Consider the following 26,491-nt stretch of genomic DNA (forward strand, 5'->3'; position numbering starts at 1 on the left):
CCCACCTACATAACAGGCTGGTTAAGGAAGGAGGGGTTTGTAGGGGATGTGCCTTTGTGTGTTTCTGTTCTGTGTCTGTGCGTGTCTGCGCGTGTGTCTGCGCGTGTGTCTGCGTGCGTCTGCGCCACTCTGACAGATGCCAGCAGTCTGCTGAAAAATCGCCAGTGGGACAGGCACATGAAGTTCAGATGAGTAAAGTTTAAAGGAGATGTGCGGGTGGGTGCGTGGAGTTCGCTGCCAGGGGTGGTGGTGGAGGCAGATACCATAGAGAATATTAACACCGCTGGGGTGTAGGCTGCCCAAGTTTACATCGCCTCTATTTGACAACACACGACCTACACAGAAGTGTTCTCAAACATTTATTATCTGGTTACAATCGGTCACAATCTCACGAGAGCACACTGCGGGAATATTTTGGAGTTAGATGAGATGATGAGGGGGGGTGGAGTGGTCCTGGCAGCATCCAGCCTCCCCGGGTCGGGAGTGGGGGTGGGGAGCGCCATGTCCTTGCTGTCGCTAGTCATCGCCCGCACACAGGGCCAGCAGCACACGTTGAAAGTCGTCCTTGATGGCCACCTGCAACGCACAGACATGGACACGATGGTCAGACACAAAAACCCAGCGGGCCGGCAGCATCTCCGGAGAGAAGGCATAGGTGACGTTTCGGGCCGAGACCCTTCCTCAGACGGAGAGTCGGGGGAGAGGGGAACGAGAGATACAGACGGCACTTGGAACAAATTAATGAACGATATGCAGAAAGCAACAATAATTAAGGCGAGGTGGAGCCCACAATGGTCCATTGTTGGCTGTGGGCTAGGAGATAATGAGTTAGACACAAAATACTGGAGTAACACGCGGGTGAGGCAGCATCTATGGAGAGAAGGAATGGGCGACGTTTCGGGTCGAGACCCTTCTTCAGACTGATAATGAGTTATACAGACAGTGGAACTTGACAGGACGACAGTGAAACTAGTACGACAACTAGGAGAGTGGAGAGATGGGAAAGCAAAGGGTAGAGAGATTAATATTCATACCGCTGGGGTGCAAGCTGCCCAAGTGAAATATGAGGTGCTGTTCCTCCAATTTGCGCTGGGCCTCGCTTTGACAATGGAGGAGGCCCAGGACAGAAAGGTCAGTGTGGGAATGTGGGTGGGAGTTAAAGTGCTGAGCAACTGGGAGATCAGGTAGGCCGAGGCGGACTGAGTGAAGGTGTTCAGCGAAACAGCACTGTGTCTATCTATACTATTGCTTGTCTGATACCTCTTCCCCCTTAAACCTCCCAAAACAGTGCACACGGTGAGATGTAATTTAGAGATACAGCATGGAAACAGGCCCTTCAGCCCACTGGGTCCATGCCGACCAACCTTCGCCCTGTACACTAGCCAATGCATCTCCAATGATGCTACTGATGATTGGGTCGATGGTCAGAATCTTTTTCCATGGATAGAATAATCAAATACTAGAGTGGGGAGAAGTTTGCAGTAGATATACGAGGCAAGATTCTTCACACAGTGCGTGGTGAGTGGCTGGTTTGTGCTGCAACTGTTGGTGGTGGAGGCAGAGATGAAGGTGCCAATTAAAAGAGAAGTCATCGTCACACAACCCTGCATATTAATCTTGGCGATTATCTTTCCCAGTGTCATCCCCCCACCCCCCTCTTAGTGCTAACGGCAGGTGCTCGGAAGACTCGCTAGCGGCAGGGTAAGCACGGGAAGACTCGAGAAGATTTTTCAACATGTTGAAAAATGTCCACGAGATCCCCGAGTACCGAGGAGTGGCCATTACCGTAAATCTCCGAGTTCGAATCAGGGCAAACTCGGGAGAGATCTTGGAATGAGCTTGTACCGTGGGACAGGGCTTTAAAGACCCTGTCCCACTTTCCCGAGTTACTCATGAACTCTCCCGAGTTTTCCCTTTGATTCGAACTCATAAAATTAAGGTAATAGCCGTTCGTAGGTACTCGTGGCTATTTTTAAACTCGTGGACATTTTTCAACATGTTGAAACATCTACGGACTCCTATGGACTCGCTACCGACATTAACCGACATTCACAGAGTTCAAATCAAGGGGAAAACTCGGGAGAGTTCGTGAATAATTCAGGAAAGTGGGACAGGGCCTTTACACTATCCTACACACACTAGGGACATTTTTTACAGTTCCCAAGCCAATTTAACTATATAACTGTACGTCTTTGGTGCGTGGGAGGAAACCAAAGATCTCAGAGAAAACTCACGGGGAGAACGTACAAACTCCATACGTACAGCACCCATAATCGGGATCGAACCCAGGTCTCTGGCGCCGCAAGCATTGTAAGGCAGCAACTGTACCACTGCGCCACCGTGTTGCCCTGCTGAGTTTCTGCAGCACGCTGTGACAGTCCCGGGATGGCAGGACTGTCATATGCTGAGAGAATGGAGCAGCTGGGCTTGTACACTCTGGAGTTTAGAAGGATGAGAGGGCATCTCATTGAAACATATAAGATTGTTAAGGGCTTGGATACGCTAGAGGCAGGAAACATGTTCCCAATGTTGGGGGAGTCCAGAACCAGGGGCCACAGTTTAAGAATGAGTAAGCCATTTAGAACGGAGAAGTGGAAACACTTTTTCTCACAGAGAGTGGTGAGTCTGTGGAATTCTCTGCCTCAGAGGGTGGTGGAGGCAGGTTCTCTGAATGCTTTCAAGAGAGAGCTAGAAAGGGCTCTTAAAAATAGCGGAGTCAGGGGATATGGGGAGAAGGCAGGAACGGGGTACTGATTGGGGATGATCAGCCATGATCACATTGAATGGCGGTGCTGGCTCGAAGGGCCGAATGGCCTACCCCTGCACCTATTGTCTATTGTCGCCTAGCCATGTTCTGTAGAGATGCTGCATGACCCGCTGAGTGTCTCCAGCACTGTCTACTTTCTCTAAGAGTGTTGAGGTGGTCCAGGGTTTACGAACAGCCCAGACATTCCTGCAGGGAGAGGCAAGGACTGTGCAGCCGTGCCCACCACTCACCTTGATGCATTGGTGGAGAGATTGGCTAGTCTTCTTTTTGAACTCTCTGCGGATGTTGAGCAGGTCAATCTCGGAGCGACACACCATGATCCTGGTCAGCACGTCCCGCTTCAGGTCACCCTGCAGATCGCAACGTGACGTTTAGTTACCGAAACACACCGACTCTCTCTGAAAACTCTCGTGTTAACGGAAGCATCTATGAAAAGCCGAGATCCTTTACCTTGATAATCTGGGACAACTTGTCAGCAAAGAACTCGGGCGTGTTCTGGATGCATTGCACTGTGAAGAGACACACAATGAGGCTGTTACCAACCAGGGATGTAACGCTGAGACTCTATAAGGTTCTGGTCCAAGCCACATTTAGAGTACTGCGAGCAAATCTGGACACCATATAGAAACATAGAAAATAGGTGCAGCAGGAGGTGATTCAGCCCTTTGAGCCAGCACCGCCATTCATTGTGATCATGGCTGATCGTCCCTTATCAATAACCCGTGCCTGCCTTCTCCCCATATCACTTGCCTCCACTAGCCCCATAGTGCTCTATCTAACTCTCCCTTAAATCCATCCAGTGATTTGGCCTCCACTGCCCTCTGTGGCAGGGAATTCTATAAATTTACAACTCTCTGGGTGAAAAAGATTTTTCTCACCTCAGTCTCAAATGGCCTCCCCTTTATTCTAAGACTGTGGCCCCTGGTTCTGGACTCGCCCAACATTGGGAACATTTTTCCTGCATCTCGCTAGTCCAGTCCTTTTATAATTTTATATGTTTCTATAAGAAACATCCCCTCGCTCATCCTTCTAAACTCCAGTGAATACGAGCCTAGTCTTTTCAATCTTTCCTCATATGACAGTCCCACCATCGCAGGGATCAATCTCGTGAACCTACGCTGCATTGCCTCAATCACAAGGATGTCCTTCCTCAAATTAGGACATCATGAGGACGGATGTGCTGGCTCTGGAGAGGATCCAGAGGAGGTTTTACAAGAATGATCCCAGGAATGAGTAGGTTAATTTAGGATGAGCATTGGACGGTACTGGGCCTGTACTCGCTGGAGTTTAGAAGAATGAGGGGGAACCACATTGAAACAGACAGAATAGTGAAAGGCTTGGATAGAGTGGATGTCCCCAGGATATTTCCGTTAGTGGGAGAGTCTAGGAGTCGAGGTCATAGCCGCAGAATTAAAGGACATTCTTTGAGGAAGGAGATGAGGAGGAATTTCTTCAGCCAGAGGGTTGGTGAATCTGTGGAATTCTTTGCCACTGAAGGCTGTGGAGGCCACAAGTGAATATATTTAAGGCCGAGATAGATAGATTCTTGATTAGTACAGATGACAGGAGTTATGGGGAAAAGGTAGGAGAATGGGGTTACGAGGAAGAGAATAGATCAGCCATGATTGAATGGCGGAGTAGACGGTGGGCCTAATTCTACTGCTATTCCTTATGATCTTAGGGGGTAGATCATGCAGCTCGAGCACTAACCCCCATTCCCTCCTGCACCCATCACACCAGAGGTACAGAAGTGTGAAAAAGGAACCTCCAGATTCAGGGAACAGTTATCAGGCACTGAATCATCCTCTCACCAACTAGAGGTCCTGACCTCCCAGCCACCCTTGGACTATCTTTAACCAGTCTTTATTGGACTTCATCTTCCAGTAAATGTCAACGATGCATTTCTTTAGTCAGAAGGTGGTGAATCTGCGGAATTCTTTGCCACAGAAGGCTGTGGAGGCCATCAATGGATATTTTTTAAGGCAGAGATAGACAGGTTCTTGATTAGTACGGGTGTCAGAGGTTATGGGGAGAGAGCAGGAGAATGGGGCTGAGAAGGACAGACCCTTAGGGCAGCAACTCTACCGCTGCGCCACCGTGCCACCCTAAGTTCTATCTTATTGTATCGTACATTGGCAATGGCAGACCTTAAATCAACTCGCCGCCCCTGTAGTCACACCGTGTAGCAGTCACGGCAGCGGAGGTGAAGAGATGAGTCTTACCCAGGGCCACCAAGTTGCACTTCAGGTCTTTGGAGATGTCATCTTTGACACTTTCAGTTATCCTGATGGGGCTGTGGACGTTGTACCGCTGGAAAACTAAACACAGAGAAATTCAGGTTAGAACAGGAATGTTGCTGAGTGATGGTGACCTCCTACCATCGAGGGGATCTATCGCAGTCGCTGCCTCAAAAAGGCTGGCAGTATCATCAAGGATCCACACCATCCTGGCCACACACTCATCTCCCTGCTACCTTCAGGTAGAAGGTACAGGAACCCGAAGACTGCAACGACCAGGTTCAGGAATAGCTACTTCCCCACAGCCATCAGGCTATTAAACCTGGCTCGGACAAAACTCTGATTTGAAGGTGGAATCTCATATAGATAGGGTGGTAAAGAAAGCTTTTGGTATGCTAGCCTTTATAAATCAGAGCATTGAGTATAGAAGCTGGGATGTAATGTTAAAATTGTACAAAGCATTGGTGAGACTAAATCTGGAGTATGGTGTACAATTTTGGTCGCCCAATTATAGGAAGGATGGCAACAAAATAGAGAGAGTACAGAGGAGATTTACTAGAATGTTGCCTGGGTTTCAACAACTAAGTTACAGAGATAGGTTGAATAAGTTAGGTCTTTATGCTCTGGAGCGCAGAAGGTTAAGGGGGGACCTGATAGAGGTCTTTAAAATGATGAGAGGGATAGACAGAGTTGATGTGGACAAGCTTTTCCCTTTGAGAATAGGGAAGATTCAAACAAGAGGACATGACTTCAGAATTAAGGGACAGAAGTTTAGGGGTAATATGAGGGGGAACTTCTTTACTCAGAGAGTGGTAGCGGTGTGGAATGAGCTTCCAGTGGAAGTGGTGGAGGCAGGTTCATTGGTATCATTTAAAAATAAATTGGATAGGCATATGGATGAGAAGGGAATGGAGGGTTATGGTATGAGTGCAGGCAGGTGGGACTAAGGGGAATAAAATTTGTTCGGCACGGACTTGGAGGGCCGAGATGGCCTGTTTCCGTGCTGTAATTGTTATATGGTTATATGATTATTAATAGCCCATTATATGTTATTTGCACTTTATCAGTTTATTTATTCATGTGTGTTTATATTTATACAATGGTATATGGACACACTGATCTGTTCTATAGTCAATGCCTACTATGTTCTGTTGTGCTAAAGCAAAGCAAGAATTTCATTGTCCTATCAGGGACACATGACAATAAACTCTCTTGACTTGTGTTGGATCACCACTGCCAGAACAACAGAAGGGTCTTCACCCGAAACGTCGCCCATTCCTTCGCTCTAGAGATGCTGCCTGTCCCGCTGAGTTACTCCAGCATTTTGTGTCTATAACCAGTGATAATGAACCATTTACAGTAGATGATAGGTGCATTACTAGCATTAACTTGATGAATGTACAAATGATTTCAGCAACATTAGGCCAAAAAACTTAAGGGCCAGTCCCACTTGGCGATTTTTCAGCGACTGCCAGCGTCATATCAGCGACGCCAAAGGATTTTGAACATTTCGAAATCTAGCGGCGACACTTGAAAAAACGTACGTCATCACGCTGCGTCACCGCCGTTAATTTTTCAGTGACCGTCAGTCAATGATGCCGGCAGTCGCTGAAAAAAAAAAAACCGGCAAGTGGTACAGGCCCTTTATTTCTGACCATTGATTCACAAGAGCGGCACGGTTCCGCAGCTGTTAGAACCGCTGCCTCACAGTGCCAGAGATCCGGGTTCGTTCCGTCCTCGGGTGCTGTCTGCGTGGAGTTTGCATGTTCTCCGAACGGCCTTTTTTTGCATGCTGTACATCTAAACTAAACTAAAGGCGGGCAGGTGGGGCTAGCCTAGATAGGGCATCTTGGACGAGTTGGGCCGAAGGGCCTGTTTTGGCACTGTACGACTATGTTCTCTCTCCACAGAGGCTGCCTGACCCGCTGCGCGTTTCAGACATAGAAAATGGGTGCAGAAGGAGGCCATTCGGCCCTTCCAGCCAGCACCGCCATTCAATCCGATCATGACTGATCATCCAAAATCAGTAGCCTGTTCCTGCTTTCTCCTTATATCCCTTGATTTCTTTAGCCCTTAGAACTAAATCTCTCTTGAAAATTAGTTTCCAGCAACTTGTCTGCATGTTACTGCTCCGTTGCTGAGGTGTGAGTAAGTCACTCTGCCAAGCGCTGTTGTTACCTCTCTGGAGATGAGGGATGTGTCTCTCGGTCAATATGCTGATCCACTTGGCCACGTCCATTCCTTTCTTCAGCTTCGTCGCTTCGTGTAGTGCCTGCGAGTGAAAGGTGAGAGTCGTGATCATAGTTTAGTTTAGAGATCTGAGCGGCACGGTGGCTCAGAGGTAGAGTCGCTGCCTCGTAGCCCCAGAGACCCGGGTTCAATCCTGACCACGGGTGCTGTCTGTACAGAGTTGACGTTCTCCCCATGACCTGTGTGGGTTTCCTCCGGGTGCTCCGGTTTCCTCCCACACTCCAAAGACGTACAGGTTTGTAGGTTAATTGACTTCTGTAAATTGTCCCCTGTGTGTGTGTCTGTGTGTGTCTGTGTGTGTCTGTGTGTGTCTGTGTGTGTCTGTGTGTATGGGTGATTGCGGATGGCAGGAACTCTGTGAACTGTTTCCACGCTGTATCGCTAAACAAAACAAAACAAAACTAATACATCTTGGAAACAGACCCATCGGCCCATCAAGTCCACGCAGCCCAACGATCACCTGTTCACCCTAGTTCTCGGTTATCCCACTTTCTCCACTCCCTACACACTAGGGACAACTTACAGAGTGCCAATCAACCTACAAACCAGGAAACCGGAGCACCCACCGGTAACCCACACGGTCACAGGGAGAACGTGCGAACACCACACAGACAGCACCCAAGCACGTGCTATGAGTGATTACTCAGGATAGGCAGTCGGCCTTTAAAAAAAAAAGCGTAAACCGCGCTTGAGCAGATTGTTCTCTGCGTAAAAATAAAAAATAAAAATAAAGACAGTAACAATTCAATTGCCCAAGGTTTCCAAGTCTCCTGATTGGGTTGGGGGGTGAAGGGTGATGGCAGGTGGTGGGCGTGGATCATGCCAGTAACTCACTAACCGCTGTTGCAGCGTTCCGGGTGCTGAGCCACCGCATTGTGGCCGGGGAGGCTACGAGCGGCCGCTGGGACCCAACAGCAGAACTGGCCGCCACTTCAGCGCCTCCTGCCTCTGGCAGTGCTCTCCGTCCGAACACCTCTCACCCGCCGCTCGACGACTTCTCTCCTGCCGCTCGTTGGCCTCGCTCATGTCAGCCGCTTCCCGCAAATCCTTAAATTCCCACAGCCGAGTAACCTCAATCGCGCTGTTGGAATTTAAGTTTTTTGCGGGACGCGGCTGACATGAGTGAGGCCAGCGAGCGGCAGGAGAGTGGTCTTTAGACGGAGAGCTGCCAGAGGTGAGCGGGGGCCGGCAGAAGGCACTGAGGTGGCGGATGGTTCCACTGACAGGCCCGGTGGCCGCTCGTAGCCACGCGAGATGATCCTCTCCCCGGCCTCAATGCAGTGGCTCCGTGCCCAGAGCGTCGCAAATGAGACCGATCCCCTCCTTCACAACGCTCCTGCCCTCCCCGCAACTTTACCCCGGGCCAGACTCCCCAAACGCTGTGAAAGGAACCCCCCCCCCCCCCCCAAATACGGTATTTAAAAACATATAGCACCAAGAAATGTACTTACCACATTATCGGTACACAAACTCCATTCTTCTCTCTTTGTTTCCTAAGATACTCTTAAGATAATGGCAATCCATATTTGGATAAACCCGCCAAGAAACAGTACAGCCATGGCAGAATTTCAGTTGTCTTCAGCTCCCCTTGAAATTGACGGCTTGAAGCAGCGCTGACGGCACGTGGACTGCTCAGGCCTTCTCGTGTTACAAGTGCTGCGGGTGAATGGCACGGAGAATTATGCCTACCTGAGAGATCGATCTCTTAGATAGGCATAATTCTCCCATGCCTTTACTATTTATATTTAGTAATTACCATTATATAATTTTAGTCAGGGCAGGCAGTGCTTACCTTGCCGACCCGGACGGCACGTGCCTGACAGCGCCCGAGGTCAGGATCGAACCAGGGTCTCGGGCGCTGCGAGGCAGAGGCTCTACCAGCTGCGCCACCCTGCTGAGGTATTCCATACCTCTATCCTGGGCCAGCTCTCTGTGTGAACACTAGATCACTGCCACAGAGACAGAGACACACAAGAAGCATTTGGAAGGTCCACCAACTCCCTCAACTCCTGATGTGTAGGAAGGAGTTGGTGTAGGAAGATGTTGGTGGAAACTGAAGATAGACACAAAAAGCTGCAGTAACTCAGCGGGTCAGGCAACATTTCCGGAGAGAAGGAGTGGGTGATGATTCAGGTACGCTGTGGTGAATGGTCTGCAGGACCTCCCCTCTAGCCCAGGTGAAGAATTCTGCAGGAACTTCCCTCGAGCTGTCTCGCACACACACACCTGAGGCTGTTCATTATCATCTCTCCCTAATCATGTATCTGTACACTGTGAATGACTCGATTGTAATCATGTATTGTCTTTCCGCTGACTGGTTAGCACGTAACGAATGCTTTTCACTGTACCTCGGTACACCCGACAATAAACTAAAGTGAACTGAGAGCTTTAGTGTGGGGATAGACACACACAGCCTCCACTGAGGGCTTCACATGGGGTTGTGACACTGCAGCAGCAGCCTACCGAGGCGTTCAAACACACACTTTTGCCACTGAAGGCTGTAGTGAGGGGTAGTGTGGTCATTGACTGCATAGAGGGCGTAATCGAAGCACCTACCTTGGCATCAGCATCGATGAGGGGTTGATCCTCCACATTGGACGGGTCGGGCCGGCTACCCTGCACACGGGAACAGTTGATGCAGTCATTCACTGGTGCCCCATCTACACTAGTCCCACCTGCCCACTAGTGCCCCATCTACACTAGTCCCACCTGCCCACTAGTGCCCCATCTACACTAGTCCCACCTGCCCACTAGTGCCCCATCTACACTAGTCCCACTTGCCCACTAGTGCCCCATCTACACTAGTCCCACTTGCCCACTAGTGCCCCATCTACACTAGTCCCACCTGCCCACTGGTGCCCCATCTACACTAGTCCCACCTGCCCACTAGTGCCCCATCTACACTAGTCCCACCTGCCCACTAGTGCCCCATCTACACTAGTCCCACCTGCCCACTAGTGCCCCATCTACACTAGTCCCACCTGCCCACTAGTGCCCCATCTACAATAGTCCCACCTGCCCACTAGTGCCCCATCTACATTAGTCCCACCTGCCCACATTTCGACCTTATCCCAATAAACCTTTCCTATCCATGTGCCTGTCCAAATATATTTTAAATGCTGTAATAATCCCTGCCTCCTCCGGCAGCTCGTTCCATACACCCTCCGTGTGAAAAGGTTGCCCCTCAGGTTCCTATTAAATCCTCCCCCAGCCCCTCACTTTAAACCTTTGCTTCTTGCTTCCCCGACCCCAGGGAAAAGACTATATGTTTATCCCATCATTCCCCCTCATAATTTTGGTACACCTCTATAACATCACCCCTCAGCCTGCTGCGCTCCAAGGAATAGAGACCCAGCCTGCTCAACCTCTCGCTGTAGCTTAGAGTCTCGGGTCCAGACAGATCCAGCTTCCGATCGACGAGTGGGTGGGCAAGGTCGTGGGTGGGTGAGGGGGTCGGGTTGGTGGGGGGGTGGTCAGTTGAGTGAGATCGTGGGTGGGTGAGGGGGTAGAGAGTGGAGGGTCGTGTCTGTGGTCGATATCGATGCCGTGCCAAGACGGTCGAGGATGGGCCAAGTGGGAGCACGGGGGAACCGTCGAGAGGAAGAACAAAGGGGGAATGGGCGTGGGGGGGGGGGGGGGGGGGGGGGGGGGACAAGCATGAGCGAACAGGGACCACAATCACAATGCATGTTAAAAATGGTTTGCGTTAAAAGTGAATACTTGTAACACAGTCGCTGCCCTTTATGTGGCCCCTCTTTGCATACCTTGGATATGCAAGCAAAGACTATCACTGTGACTAGTCACATAAAGTATCATCTACATCATCAAGTCTCCATGACGGAGGAATAGGTTGGGGACCCGTGGTCAGTTAGTGCCCGAGGAAGGTGACCCCATCTCTGGGCATCCCCGATTCACATGGGTCCCGATTCCAACATCTGGCTGTGCAGCAACAGTCCCAGTAATTTTCCACCCTCTCATAGACGATGACAAACATGTGGGTGTTACAGAGGGGCCGAGCAAGTTGGGGGCGGGACAGCAGGATTCATGCTTGACACAGAAGGGAAATTACCTTGGCCAAAATACACAGGAGCTTACTGAAATCACCAGATGTGTCGCCTTTGATGTCCGATATCATGTCTTTCTTGTAGGCTGTAAAGATTGGAAACACTGTTAGTCTTCCACTTTGTTATTATGGTGGTCAGTCATACCGCGCGGAAACAGGCCCTTCGGCCCAACTTGCCCATGCCGACCCTGGAGCCCCATCTGCGCCAGTTCTAAATGACTTGTGTTCAAAGTGATGGGCAAGCTTCAGTGCTGCATAACTCTGTGACTAAGGTCATGGAAGCAGTTCCTTCTCTGCCAGGCTAAGTTCTAACATTCAGCAGCTGGACACAGTCAGCCAAGATGCATCAAACTAGGGAGGGAGGGGGCGGGAGAAAGCAAATTAGAGGGAATGTGTGCGTGGAGTTCGGATAAGACACGGAATGTGCTTCCTGGGGTCAGTGATAGATTTAAATTACAAGAACCAGAGGCAGCGAGTACTGAAGAAGGGTCTCGACTCAAAACGTCACCCATTCCTTCTCTCCAGAGATGCTGCCTGTCTCGCTGAGTTACTCCAGCGTTTTGTGTCTATCTGCAAAGGGAGTTGACGTCTGAACACAGGCAGATGTTTAGAACAGAAAGCATCGAACAGCAGAGCACAAGAACAGGCCTTTCCACCCACAGTATCCATGCCGAGCATGACGCCAACATCAACTAAAGCCAGCGCCAACGCTGAAGGGAGCTCGCAGCGAGCGCTGAGCCACCATGTTGGAGCGGGCACGGCCACCAGAGGAGCAAGCCGGGCTGGCGGTGAGAGAGGGGAGGGAGGGCCGTTGATGAGCATTAGCAAATTTGCAGATGACACAAAGCTGGGTGGCAGTATGAACTGTGAGGATGCAGGGTGACTTGGACAGGTTGGTTGAGTGGGCAGATGCATGGCAGATGAAGTTTAATGCGGATAAATGTGAGGTTATCCACTTTGGTAGCAAAAACAGGAAGGCAGATTACTATCTAAATGGCGTCAAGTTGGGAAAAGGGGAAGTACAACGGGATCTGGGGGTCTGTACATCAGTCTATGAAAGTAAGCATGCAGGTACAGCAGGCAGTGAAGAAAGCGAATGGCATGTTGGCCTTTATAACAAGAGGAATCGAATATAGGAGCAAAGAGGTCCTTCTGCAGTTGTACAGAGCCCTAGTGAGACCACACCTGGAGTATTGTGTACAGTTTTGGTCCTCTAATTTGAGGACATTCTTGCTATTGAGGGAGTACAGCGTAGGTTTACAAGGTTAATTCCCGGGATGGCGGGACTGAGAGAGCTAGATAGGGCTCTTAAAAATAGCGGAGTCAGGGGATATGCGGAGAAGGCAGGAACGGGGTACTGATTGGGGATGATCAGCCATGATCACATTGAATGGCGGTGCTGGCTTAAAGGGCCAAACGGCCTACTCCTGCACCTATTGTCTATTATCTATGAGAGCGACGCTGGTAAGCTGTTGCCCGTATCAGCGCCAGCGGTATGATTAGGACGCACCTCTGAGAACAAAGAGGGACCTAGCGTAGGTTGGGGGGGGCGCCGTGAGAACATTGGGGACTACATTTATTTAATTCTAAACTAAAAAAGGGTCCCAAACTGAAATGAACATCATCTATCCACGTCCTGCAGAGATGCTGTCTGACCTACTGAGTTACTCCAGCACTTTGTGTCTATCTTTGGTATAAACCAGCATCTGGAGTTGTTTGTCTATACTCTTCAAGCACTGACACCCTGACTCTTGCGCTCAATGCCGGTGTAGTGTCTTGTGTCTACGTTTGAGTCGTTAAGCAACAAGTTCAACAAGTTACTGATGTAGGTGGAGCGTTGTGCGTTTTGCTCAGCTCCCTCTCACTCACCTTCCTGGTAGGCCCTGCCCATCTCGTGGATCTCCCTGTTGTTGCGAGAGCAGAGGATCTCGATGAGGGTGGCTTCATTTGTTCCCAGGCCCTGCAAACAACACAACACAGTCGTAGTGGTCAAACAAAAGCCACAAACCACACCAGTGAGGGTGGCACGGTGGGGCAGCGGTAGAGTTGCTGCCTCACAGCGCTGGAGACCCGGGTTCGATCCTGACTACGGGTGCCGTCTGTACGTTCTCCCCGTGACCGCGTGGATTTTCTCCGGGATCTCCGGTTTGCTCCCACACTCCAAAAACGTAGAGATTTTTAGGTTAATTGTCTCTGCATGTTGTCACCAGTGTGTGGGACAGAACTAGCATGAGTGGGTCATCACTGTTCGGCACGGACTCGGTGGGCAAAGTCTAAAGCACTACAGAACTGGGAGATTGATGGTGTGTGTGGTCCCGGTGGGCTGAAGGGCCTGTTTCCATAGAGAGACACAAAAAGCTGGAGTAAAGCAGCGGGACAAGCAGCATCTCTGGATAGAAGGAATGGGTGACATTTCGTGTCGAGACCCGTCTTCAGACCCAAAACGGCACCCATTCTTTCTCTCCAGAGATGCTGCCTGCCCTGCTGAGTTAACCCAGCTTTTTGTGTCTATCTTATTGTCTATCTTCATAAAGTAGAGCAACAAAATATAGCATAACGTGACATAAACTAACACATAACAACATGAGCTAAAGTAATCCGCAAACACACAATATGTGGTCCCATAGATCGGATGTCCTGTGTACCTAGCCATTCCCGGGGGCAGGTTTAGTTTAGTTTTGTTTAAAGATACAGCACGGAAACAGGCCCTTCGGCCCACCGAGTCCACATCGACCAGTGATCCCTGCACATTAACACAATCCTACATGCACACTAGGGCCAATTTTACATTTATACCAAGCCATTAACCTGTACGTCTTTGGAGTGTTGGATGAAACTGGAGATAGCAGAGCAAACCCACGCAGGTGACGGGCAGAACGTACAAACTCCATACGGACAGCACCCGTAGTCGGGATCGAACCCGGATCTCTGGCGCTCTACCTTTTACCTACTGTAGCTAGGTACATGTGACAATAAATATCATTGGATCACTCTCACACCAAGCAGGCGTGATCAAAACTGAACAAACCATCGCCTTCCAGCCGCGGAGTTTTACTGTTGAATTAAAACAGGATTCTACTCTAAACAGAATATGATGGGTGGGGAGGAAGTTTGCGCTTTCGAGAGCTCATGGTAAATGTCTGACGATGGTTCAGCTCTGCCTGAATGTGTCGCAGTTATTAATGGTCACAGTCTGGCCTTGAAACCAAACAAACCTCCCGCAGTCCCAACCTGCCGCCAGCAGGTGGCAGAGACGAGCTGTGTCACTGGCACCACTAACAACTTGTGGATTTGGAAAGTATTGTTGTCAATAGACAATAGGTGCAGGAGTAGGCAATTTGGCCCTTTGAGCCAGCACCGCCATTCAATGTGATCATGGCTGATCATCCCCAATCAGTACCCCGTTCCTGCCTTCTCCCCATATCCCCTGACTCCGCTATTTTTAAGAGCCCTGTCTAACTCTCTCTTGAAAGCATCCAGAGAACTGGCCTCCACAGCCCTCAGGGGCCCTCTGAGGTTGTGATATTAGATTATTATGTATTAGTCAGGGTGTCAGGGGTTATGGGGCTAATCTTCGGTTCCTTAAGGTGCCGGCTCTAGGAGGGTTTCAGAAGGACAAGGGCTGAATGGGTCCAGCAAGTGGGACCAGCCCAGTCCAGTCATAGCCATACAGCATGGAAACAGGCCCTTCGGCCCAACTTACCCACGCCGACCAACAAGCCCCATCTACACTAGTCCCACCTGCCTGCTTTTGGCCCTTATCATGTCCATAACTTCTAGGAGATATAGGCCATTCGGCCCATCAAGTCTACTCCGCCATACAATCATGGCTGATCTATCTCTCACTCCCAGCCCCATTCTCCTACCTTCGTCCCATAACCACTGACACCCACACTAATCTAAAACAATCTAATATGCCTCTAAATCTGTCCCATCCATGTACTGTACCTGTCGAAATATTTTTCACACATAGCGATAGTCCCAGCCTCAACCACCACCTCTGGCAGCTTGTTCCATACACCCACCATCGTTTGTGTGAAAAAGTTACCCCTCAAGTTCTTAATAAATCTCCCCCCCCCCCCCCCCCCCCCACCTTAAACCTATGTCCTGTGGTCCTCGATTCACCTACTCTGGCCAAGAGACCCTACGCATCTAGCCGATCTGTTCCTTTTATGGTTTGGTACACCTCTGTAAGGAGCCAATTTGTTGGGTTAGGTGGGCTGACAAGCCTGATTCTGGGCTGCTCAGCTCCCCGAGTCTATGATCCAGGTCTCTGAAGTGTACAGGAGGCAGGGATTCACTAATCCAGTGATCCACACACAGCAAGTAGTAGATAGGACCGTTCGGTACTTTTGTAACTCTGTCTGTCACTTGGTGACACTAGTTTACTGCCCAGGTTGTGGGCTAAACAGAACAGTTCACTAGACCCATGTACAATGGACAATAGAGTATCGTACACTCATTCAAAAGGCTGCAGAAAGTTGTAAACACTGCCCAGTCCATCATCGGCTCTGACCTCCCCACCATCGAGGGGATCTATCGCAGTCGCTGCCCCAAAAAGGTTGCCAGCATCATCAAGGATCCACACCATCCTGGCCACACAGTCATCTCTCCGCTACCATCGGGCAGAAGGTACAGGAGCCTGAAATCTGTTACATCCAGGTTCAGGAATAGCTACTTCCCCACAGCCATCAGGCTATTAAACTTGTCAACAAACAGACGCTGAACTGTAACAGCCTATTGCACTTTATCTGTTTATTTATGTGTATATATATGGTCTACGCTATATATAGACACGCTGAACTGTTCTGTATTTATGCTTATAATATCCTGTTGTGCTGCAGCAAGCAGGAATTTCATTGTCCTATCTGGGACACATGACAATAAACTCCCTTGACTTGACTTGATTCATCTCCATCAGAAATGTTCACCAAACACCCAATGTAATTGTGTGTGGTCTGCTTTTAGTGGGAGAGTCTAGGACTAGAGGGCACAGCCTCAGAATTAAAGGACGTCCCTTCAGGAAGGAGATGAGGAGGAACTTCTTCAGTCAGGGGGGGTGGTGAATCTGTGGAATTCATTGCCACAGAAGGTTGTGGAGGCCAAGTCAATGGGTATTTTTCAGGCAGAGAGGTAGGTTATTGATTAGTACGGGTGTCAGGGGTTACGGGGGGAAGGCAGGAGAATGGGGTTGGGAGGGAGAGATAGATCAGCCATGATTGAATGGTGGAGTCGGCTTGATGGGCCGAATGGCCTAATTCTGCTCCTATCACTTATGAGCCTAGACAAAGTTTGTCTTTTTACCTCGGTGCATGTGACATTAATAAAGTTAAATATAAAGGAGGTGTTTGGAGAATATGATTGGAGACCACGCCCAGAGAGAGGGCCTGGAGAATGTTCATAAGGTCATAAGTCATAAGGTCAAAGGTTCATAAGTGATAGGAATAGAATAGGCCATTCTGCCCACAAGTCCACTCCATCATTCAATCATTGTTGCTCTATCTCTCCCTCCTAACCCCTCTCCCCATAATCTAACACCTGTACTAACTGATAATCTATCTACCTCTGCTTTAAAATTAGCCACTGAAAATATCCACAGCCTTCTGTGGCTAAGAATTCCACAGATTCACCACCCTCTGACTGAAGAAATTCCTCCTCATCTCCCTCCTGAAGGGACGTCCTCTAATTCTGTGTCTATGATCTTGAATCCTAGACTCTCCCACTGGTGAAAACATCCTCTCCGCATCTTCTCTATCCAAGCCTTTCACTATCCTGCATGTTTCAATGAGGTTGCCCCCCCACCATGTTATAGAGTAATACAGTGTGGAAACAGGCCCTTTGGCCCAACACCCACACTGGCCAACATATCCCAGCTACACTAGTCCTATCTACCTGCTTTTGGTCCATATCCCTCTAAACCTGTCCTCTCCATGTACCTGTCCGTTTCTTAAACATTGGGATAGTCCCAGCCTCAACTACCTCCTCTGGCAGCTTGTTCCATACACCCATCACCCTTTGTGTTAAAAAGTTACCCCTCAGATTCCTATTAAATCTTTCCCCCTTCACCTTAAACCTATGTCCTCTGGTCCTCTATTCCCCTACTCTGGGCAAGAGACTCTGTGCATCTACCTGATCTATTCCTCTCATGATTTTATACACCTCTATAAGATCTCCCCTCATCCTCTTGCGCTGCAAGGAATAGAGACCCAGCGTACTCAACCTCTCCCTGTAGCTCACACCCTCTAGTTGTGGGTCATGGCGGAGAAGTGCTCACCTTGACGGCTTTCTTCAGCTCCTGAGCGTCGTACTTGGCTGGGGGCTTCATCAGCCCCAGGATGGCCGACTTCAGAGGCTCCTTCAGGGCAGAGCTCATCATCTCCTCCATCGGCTGTAGACAAACACAAGGCAGAGGTGGTCATCTCCAGCCCACGGCCCACAGTGAGTGCTCCAGCACCCATGGATGAGCTCAGCACCCTGGGGTGCTGTTACTGCACCCTTGGGTGGGCCCAGTACCTCCTTGATCGGCTACAGAGGCTACCAGGTAGCAGTGGTCAATGTGGGTCTATCTCTGGTCAATATGGAGAGATGGTGGCTTGGGTTGTTGAGGGAGGTAGTGGGAGGGGGGGGGGGGGGGACACAGAGGGGGGGGGGGAACACACAGAGGGGGGGGGGGACACAGAGGGGGGGGGGAACAGAGGGGGGGGGGGGGGGGGGGGACACAGAGGGGGGGGGGGGGGACACAGGGGGGGGGGGGACACAGAGGGGGGGGGACATGGGGGGGGAGGGGGGGGGACACAGAGGGGGGGGACACAGAGGGGGGGGGGGGGGGACACAGAGGGGGGGGACACAGAGGGGGGGGGGGACACAGAGGGGGGGGGGACAACACAGGGAGGGGGGGGGGGGACTCCAGAAACAACACAGAGGGGGGGGGACACAGAGGGGGGGGGGGGACACAGAGGGGGGGGGACACAGAGGGGGGGGGGACACAGAGGGGGGGGGGGGACACAGAGGGGGGGGGGGGACACAGAGGGGGGGGGGGGGGGGGACACAGAGGGACACACAGAGGGGGGGGACACAGAGGGGGGGACACAGAGGGGGGGGGACACAGAGGGGGGGGGACACAGGGGGGGGGGGGGGGGGACACAGAGGGGGGACACAGAGGGGGGGGGGGACACAGAGAGGGGGGGGGGGGGGGGGGACACAGAGGGGGGGGGGACAGAGGGGGGGGAGGGGGGGACAAAAAAGGACGGGGGAAAAAACCAGACACAGAGCCCACAGAGGGGGGGACACACAGAGGGGGGGGGGGGACACAGAGGGGGGGGGGGGACACAGAGAGGGGGGGGGGGACACAGAGGGGGGGGGGGGGGGGGGGGGGGGACACAGAGGGGGGGGGGACAGAGGGGGGGGGACACAGAGGGGGGGGGGACACAGGAGAGGGGGGGGGACACAGAGGGGGGGGGGGACACACAGAGGGGGGGGGGGACACAGAGGGGGGGGGGGGGGGGACACAGGGGGGGACACAGGGGGGGGGGGACACAGAGGGGGGGGGGACACAGAGGGGGGGGGGGGGGGGACACAGAGGGGGGGGGGGACACAGAGGGGGGGGGGACACAGAGGGGGGGGGGACACAGGGGGGGGGGGACACAGAGGGGGGGGGGGGGGGGGACACAGAGGGGGGGGGGACACAGAGGGGGGGGGGGACACAGAGGGGGGGGGGACACAGAGGGGGGGGGGGACACAGAGGGGGGGGGGACACAGAGGGGGGGGGACACACAGGGGGGGGGGGGGGGGGGGGACAGAGAGGGGGGGGGACACAGAGGGGGGGGGGACACAGAGGGGGGGGGACACAGAGGGGGGGGGGGGACACAGAGGGGGGGGGGGGACACAGAGGGGGGGGGGACACAGAGGGGGGGGGGGGACACAGAGGGGGGGGGGGACACAGAGGGGGGGGGGGGGGAGACAGAGGGGGGGGGGGACACAGAGGGGGGGGGGACACAGAGGGGGGGGGACACAGAGGGGGGGGGGGACACAGAGGGGGGGGACACAGAGGGGGGGGGGACACAGGGGGGGGAGGGGGGGGGGACACAGAGGGGGGGGACACAGAGGGGGGGGGGACACAGAGGGGGGGGACACAGAGGGGGGGGGGGACACAGGGGGGGGGGGACACAGAGGGGGGGGGACACAGAGGGGGGGGGACACAGGGGGGGGGGGACACAGAGGGGGGGGGACACAGGGGGGGGGGGGGGGGGACACAGAGGGGGGGGGGGACACAGAGGGGGGGGGGACAGAGGGGGGGGGGGACACAGAGGGGGGGGGGACACAGAGGGGGGGGACACAGAGGAGGGGGGGGGGACACAGAGGGGGGGGGGGGGACACAGAGGGGGGGGGACACAGAGGGGGGGGGGACACAGAGGGGGGGGGACACAGGAGGGGGGGGGGACACAGAGGGGGGGGGACACAGAGGGGGGGGGGACACAGAGGGGGGGGGACACAGAGGGGGGGGGACACAGAGGGGGGGACACAGAGGGGGGGGGGACACAGAGGGGGGGGGGGGACACAGAGGGGGGGGGACACAGAGGGGGGGGGGGGGACAGAGGGGGGGACACACACAGAGGGGGGGGGGGACACAGAGGGGGGGGACACAGGGGGGGACACAGAGGGGGGGGGGGACACAGAGGGGGGGGGGACACAGAGGGGGGGGGGACACAGAGGGGGGGGGACACAGAGGGGGGGGGGACACAGGGGGGGGGACACAGGGGGGGGGACACAGAGGGGGGGGGGGGACAGGGGGGGGGGGGGGGACACAGAGGGGGGGACACAGAGAGGGGGGGGGACACAGAGGGGGGGGGGACACAGGGGGGGGGGACAGAGGGGGGGGGGACACAGGGGGGGGACACAGATGGGGGGGGGACACAGAGGGGGGGGACACAGAGGGGGGGGGACACAGAGGGGGGGGGGAACACAGGGGGGGGGACACAGAGGGGGGGGGGACACAGAGGGGGGGGGACACAGAGGGGGGGGACACAGAGGGGGGGCACACAGGGGGGGGGGGACACAGAGGGGGGGGGGACACAGAGGGGGGGGGGGACACAGAGGGGGGGACACAGAGGGGGGGGGGACACAGAGGGGGGGACACAGAGGGGGGGACACAGGGGGGGGACACAGAGGGGGGGGACACAGAGGGGGGGGGGAAACAGGGGGGGGGGGGACACAGAGGGGGGGGGGACACACAGGGGGGGGGGGACACAGAGGGGGGGGGGACAGAGGGGGGGGACACAGAGGGGGGGGGGACACAGAGGGGGGGGACACAGAGGGGGGGGAGAGGGGGGGGGACACAGAGGGGGGGGGGGACACAGAGGGGGGGGACACAGAGGGGGGGACACAGAGGGGGGGACACAGAGGGGGGGGACACAGCGGGGGGGACACAGGGGGGGGAGGGGGGGGGGGGACACAGAGGGGGGGGGAACAGAGGGGGGGGACACAGAGGGGGGGGGGACACAGAGGGGGGGGGACACAGAGGGGGGGGGACACAGAGGGGGGGGGGGACACACAGGGGGGGGGACACAGAGGGGGGGGGACACGGAGGGGGGGGGACACACAGGGGGGGGGACACAGAGGGGGGGGGACACAGAGGGGGGGGGACACAGAGGGGGGGGGACACAGAGGGGGGGGCACAGAGGGGGGGGACACAGGGGGGGGGGGGACACAGAGGGGGGGGGGGGACACGTGTTTACTCACCTTCTTTGTCTTCTTTTGGAAGTGGAATGCGATGTCCTGTCTCTGAGCGTTGCTTCTATGGGTCAGTATGTCGATGATGGTGTGCTCATCCACTCCTGCAGCAAGGACAGTGTTACTCCACCAGCCCAGCACCAACCGACCGACCAACGCACGGCTAAACTCCCTTTAGTTTTTAATTTAATTTAGAGATACAGCGCAGAAACAGGCCCTTCAGCCCACCGGGCCCGTGCCGACCAGCGATCCCCGCACACTAACACTATCCTACACACACTAGGGACAATTTATATTTTACATTTATACCAAGATAATTAACCTACAAGGAATGCCTGGAGCAGCTGGGATTGTGAAGATTGGCCAGGAATGTGGCGATCAGCTGTGAACACTGGGATCAATTAGGAATGTTGGGATTGATTGGGAATGTTGGGATAAATGAGGAATGTAGCGATCAGGTTAGAACATTGGGGTCCATTAGCAATGTTGGGATCAACTGGGAATGTTGGGATCGACTGGGAATGTTGGGATCGACTGGGAATGTTGGGATCGACTGGGAATGTTGGGATCAATGAGGAATGTGGCAATCAGCTGAGAACATTGGGGTCGATTGGGAATGCTGTGATTAGCTGGGAATTAGCTGGGAGATTAGCTGGGGTTGATTGGGAATGTTGGGATCAATTGGGAATGTTGCGATCGATCAGCTAGGAATGTTGGGGTTGATTGGGAATATTGGAAATGTTGGGATGAGCGGGAGCGACGGTATCTAATCTCCAGGGAGTGAGTGGGAGCAGCCAGCGGCTGAGGGTCCCTGGCCAGTGTCTCGGCACACACGCACACGCACACACACACGCACACGCACACACAATCAGCTCACCTTTGGTTTCCACGGCACGCACCAATTTGGCGGCATCATCATCAGCGTTGAAGTTTGGGTAGGGCTTCACTGTGGCTCCAGAGGAGATCTGGAAGGGAAAGTAAGGAGTTCATCTCCACCCAACCAGCCACGGGGGTCTCACCCCCTCCCCCCTGGGCCAGGGGGGGACCGCACCCCATCATGCAGCTTTGCCCCAGGGTTAAGGGGATCTCATCCCATTCGGCACAGTGAGATCCACATGACTGAACCTAACCCTAACCCACTTCCATAAGTCCATGTTCACAAGTTCTAGGAGTAGAATTAGGCCATTCAGCCCATCAAGTCTACTCCGTCCTTCAATCATGGCTGATCCATCTTTCCTTCTTAACCCCATTGTCCTGCCTTCTCCCCACAGCCCCCGACACCCATACTAGTCGAACCCACCTCGACTACATGCAGGACTCCAAATACAGCCCAACCAAGAGCTGCATCATGGCAGTCCTGACTTGTATATTCAATGTGTAGGAAGGAGCTGCAGATGTCTGATTATACTGAAAATAGACACAAAGTGCCGGAGTAGCTCAGCGGGTCAGGCAGCATCTCTGAAGAGAAGGAATAGGTGGTGTTTCGGGACACAGCCCTTCTTCAGATTGAAACGGAGGGTTACTGATGAGAAAAGGCCAGAACAGAAATCCAGCCCCAATTTGTTTTGGTCTTTTCTCACCTCATGATCTCCCCCACCCCCATCCCTCTATCTTTCAGTCCAAAGAAAGATCTTAACCCAAAACATCACCGATTCCTTTTTTCCCCCCAGAGATGCTGCCTGACCCACTGAGTTAGTATTGCACTGATATGTTATCTGTGGACCCAAGCAGTCGTTTCAGGTGGGACAGAGGTTCACCAGCACCTTCTCCAACCTCATCTATTGCATCCGCTGTTCTAGATGTCAGCTGCTCTACATCGGTGAGACCAAGAGTAGGCTTGGCGATAGCTTTGCCCAACACCCCCGCTCGGTCCGCATGAACCAACCTGATCTCCCGGTGGCTCAGCAATTCAACTCCCATTCCCATTCCGAATCCGACCTATCTGTCCTGGGCCTCCTCCATGGCTAGAGTAAGGACCACCATAAATTGGAGGAGCAGCACCTCATATTTCGCTTGGGCAGTTTGTACCCCAGCGGTCTTTACTCAGAGAGTGGTAGCTGTGTGGAATGAGCTTCCAGTGAAGGTGGTGGAGGCAGGTTCGTTTTTATCATTTAAAAATAAATTGGATAGTTATATGGTTGGGAAGGGAATGGAGGGTTATGGTCTGAGCGCAGGTATATGGGACTAGGGGAGATTATGTGTTCGGCACGGACTAGAAGGGTCGAGATGGCCTGTTTCCGTGCTGTAATTGTTATATGGTTATATGGTATGAACATTGACTTCTCTAATTTCAGATAGTCCTTACTTTCTCCTCCCCTTCCCAGCTCTCCCTCAGCCCACTGTCATCTCCTCCTCTTCCTATCTTCCTCCCCCCCACATCAGTCTGAAGAAGGGTTTTGACCTGAAACGTTGCCTATTTCCGTCACTCCATAGATGCTGCTGCACCCACTGAGTTTCTCCAGCATTTGTGTCTACCTTCGATTTTCCAGCATCTGCAGTTCCTTCTTAAACTATCTGTGTGTTATTGTGTTTACAGGCCTGTTACGCTGTTGCAAGTAAAAATGCTGGAGTAAAGTGCTGAAGTAACACATCATGTCAGACAGTATCTCTGGAGAACATGGAAAAGTGACGTTTCAGATCAAGACCCTTCTTCAGCCTCCAACCTCATCGTTCCCCAGCCCCGCACAGCCCGATTTTACCTTCTCCCTAAAATCCACAAACCTGATTGTCCCGGAAGACCCATTGTCTCCGCCTGTTCGTGCCCCACCGAACTCATTTCCAAATACCTTGACTCCATCCTATCACCCTTCGTTAAATCCCTCCCTACCTATGTCCAAGACACCTCAGACACTCTCCGTCGTCTCAGCGCATTCAATTCTCTAGGCCCTCACCCCCTCATCTTCACCATGGACGTCCAATCACTATACACCTCCATCCCCCACCACGATGGTCTCACAGCCCTCCGGTTCTTCCTCGACCAGAGAAGCAACCCATACCCAGCCACTGACACTCTCCTCCGCCTAGCGGAGCTGGTCCTTACCCTCAATAACTTCACGTTCGACTCCTCCCACTTCCTCCAAGTACAAGGCGTAGCTATGGGCACACGCATGGGCCCCAGCTATGCCTGCCTATTTGTAGGTTACGTCGAGCAATCCTTGTTCAATACATACCAGGGCCCCATCCCCAACCTCTACCTCCGCTACATCGACGACTGCTTTGGTGCCACCTCCTGCACCCGCACACAACTGACTGACTTCATCCACTTCACCACTAATTTCCATCCGGCACTGAAATACACCTGGACCATTTCCGACACTTCCCCACCATTCCTTGACCTCACTATCTCCATTGCAGGTGATAGACTTCTAACCGACATACACTATAAACCCACTGACTCCCATGGCTATCTGGACTACACTTCTTCCCACCCTGCTTCCTGTAAGGACTCCATCCCCTACTCCCAATTCCTCCGTCTACGCCGCATCTGCTCCACGGATGAGGCGTTCCACACCAGGACATCTGAAATGTCCTCACTATTCAGGGAACGGGGGTTCCCCTCCTCCACCATAAATGAGGCTCGCACCAGGGTCTCCTCCATACCCCGCAACACTGCTCTCTCTCCCCATCCCCGCACTCGCAACAAGGGCCGAGTCCCCCTAGTCCTCACCTTTCACCCCACCAGCCGTCACATACAAAAAATAATCCTCCGTCAGTTTCGCCACCTCCAACGTGACCCCACCACTCGCCACATCTTCCCATCTCCCCCCATATTTGCCTTCCGCAAAGACCGCTCCCTCCATAACTCCCTTGTCAATTCTTCCCTTCCCTCTCGGTCCACCCCTCCCCGGGCACTTTCCCTTGCAACCGCAAGAGATGCAACACTTGTCCCTTTACCTCCCCCCTCGACTCCGTTCAAGGACCCAAGCAATCATTCCAGGTGCGACAGAGGTTTACCTGCATCTCTTCCAACCTCATCTATTGCGTCCGCTGCTCTAGATGTCAGCAGATCTATATCGGTGAGACCAAGCGGAGGTTGGGCGATCGTTTCGCCGAACACCTCCGCTCGGTCCGCAATAACCAAGCTGACCTCCCGGTGGCTCAGCACTTCAACTCGCCCTCCCACTCCGCCCTCTCTGTCCTGGGTCTCCTCCATGGCCACAGCGAGCAGCACCGGAAATTGGAGGAACAGCACCTCATATTCCGTTTGGGGAGTCTGCACCCCGGGGGCATGAACATCGAATTCTCCCAATTTTGTTAGTCCTTGCTGTCTCCTCCCCTTCCTCAGCTCCCCTGCTGTCTCCTCCCACCCTCCAGCCTTCTGGCTACTCCTCCTTTTCCCTTTCTTGTCCCCACCTACCCCCACCCCCGATCAGTCTGAAGAAGGGTTTCAGCCCGAAACGTTACCTATTTCCTTCGCTCCATAGATGCTGCTGCACCCGCTGAGTTTCTCCAGCTTTTCTGTGTACCCTTCTTCACATACTTGACTCTAGACAGTTTTGCTCCAAGCACCTTCATCTCATTGGGTGACACGGTGGCGCAGCGGTAGAGTTGCTGCCCTACAGCGCCAGTTCCATCCCGACTAACAGGTGCTGTCTGTACGGAGTTTGCACGTTCTCCCCGTGACCTGCATAGGTTTTATCCGAGATCTTCGGTTTCCTCCCACACTCCAAAGACGTACAGGTTTGCAGGTTAATTGACTTGGTAAATGTAAAAATTGCCCCTAGTGTAGGATAGTGTTAATGTGCGGGGATCGTTAGTTGTTGCGAACTCGGTGGGCCGAAGGACATTATCTATAAACTAAACTAAATTCCTTCCTGCAAGATGTTCCGGTCCAATTAGTGTAATTGCGAAATTCAGCATGGAAGCAGGCTCTTCAGCCCATTGAGTCTGCACTGACTATCAAATTGAGAAGTGCTGGGGGTGACAGTGAGGGAGGGGCAGGTGACATGACTGGGGTGTTTGTGCATTGTGTGTGCAGTCTCCAGGAAATTCTTTATCACCATCACTCCCAGGGTAGGCAGGTGATTGAAGCTGTTCCAATAGCAACCAGCAAACAAAGGCTGTGTGAGTCTGCAGGGTGACTAAACTGAACTCAGCAAACTCTCAGCGAAAACAAGCTCAGGAATTCATTAGTCAGAGCGTAGTTAATCTGTGGAACTCATTGTGGAGGCCGTCAGTGGACATTTTTAAGGCAGAGATAGACACATTCTTGATTAGAAGGTACACAAAAGTGCTGGAGGAACTCAGCGGGTGCAGCAGCATCTATGGAGCGAAAGAAATAGGCAACGTTTCGGGCCAAAACCATTCTTTAGATAAATAAATAAATAAATAAATAGATTCTTGATTAGAACTGTGTCGAGGGTCATGGGGAGAAGGAAGGAAAATGGGATTAGGAGCCAGAGTTCAGCCATGCTTGAATGGTGTAGTAGACTCAATGGGCCGAAT

General features: G+C 53.2%; 1 protein-coding gene across 1 annotated transcript in view; it reads right to left on the minus strand.

The window, feature by feature from the left end:
• Window positions 1-346: 346 nt before the first annotated feature.
• LOC129713579 (annexin A2-like) overlaps window positions 347-26,491 on the minus strand; it is a 38,798-nt gene continuing 12,653 nt past the window's right edge. The window contains exons 3-13 of the mRNA XM_055662738.1: window positions 21,924-22,011; window positions 21,056-21,150; window positions 17,592-17,705; window positions 13,187-13,277; window positions 11,324-11,403; window positions 9,811-9,870; window positions 7,183-7,276; window positions 4,990-5,085; window positions 3,218-3,276; window positions 2,998-3,117; window positions 347-576 (exon numbers count right to left, since the gene is read on the minus strand). Coding sequence (XP_055518713.1) covers window positions 517-576; window positions 2,998-3,117; window positions 3,218-3,276; window positions 4,990-5,085; window positions 7,183-7,276; window positions 9,811-9,870; window positions 11,324-11,403; window positions 13,187-13,277; window positions 17,592-17,705; window positions 21,056-21,150; window positions 21,924-22,011 — 957 coding nt within the window. The 3' untranslated portion in view covers window positions 347-516. The remainder of the gene's footprint in view (window positions 577-2,997; window positions 3,118-3,217; window positions 3,277-4,989; window positions 5,086-7,182; window positions 7,277-9,810; window positions 9,871-11,323; window positions 11,404-13,186; window positions 13,278-17,591; window positions 17,706-21,055; window positions 21,151-21,923; window positions 22,012-26,491) is intronic.

Source organism: Leucoraja erinacea, chromosome 36 (assembly GCF_028641065.1).
Source record: "Leucoraja erinacea ecotype New England chromosome 36, Leri_hhj_1, whole genome shotgun sequence".
Classification (NCBI taxonomy): domain Eukaryota; kingdom Metazoa; phylum Chordata; class Chondrichthyes; order Rajiformes; family Rajidae; genus Leucoraja; species Leucoraja erinaceus.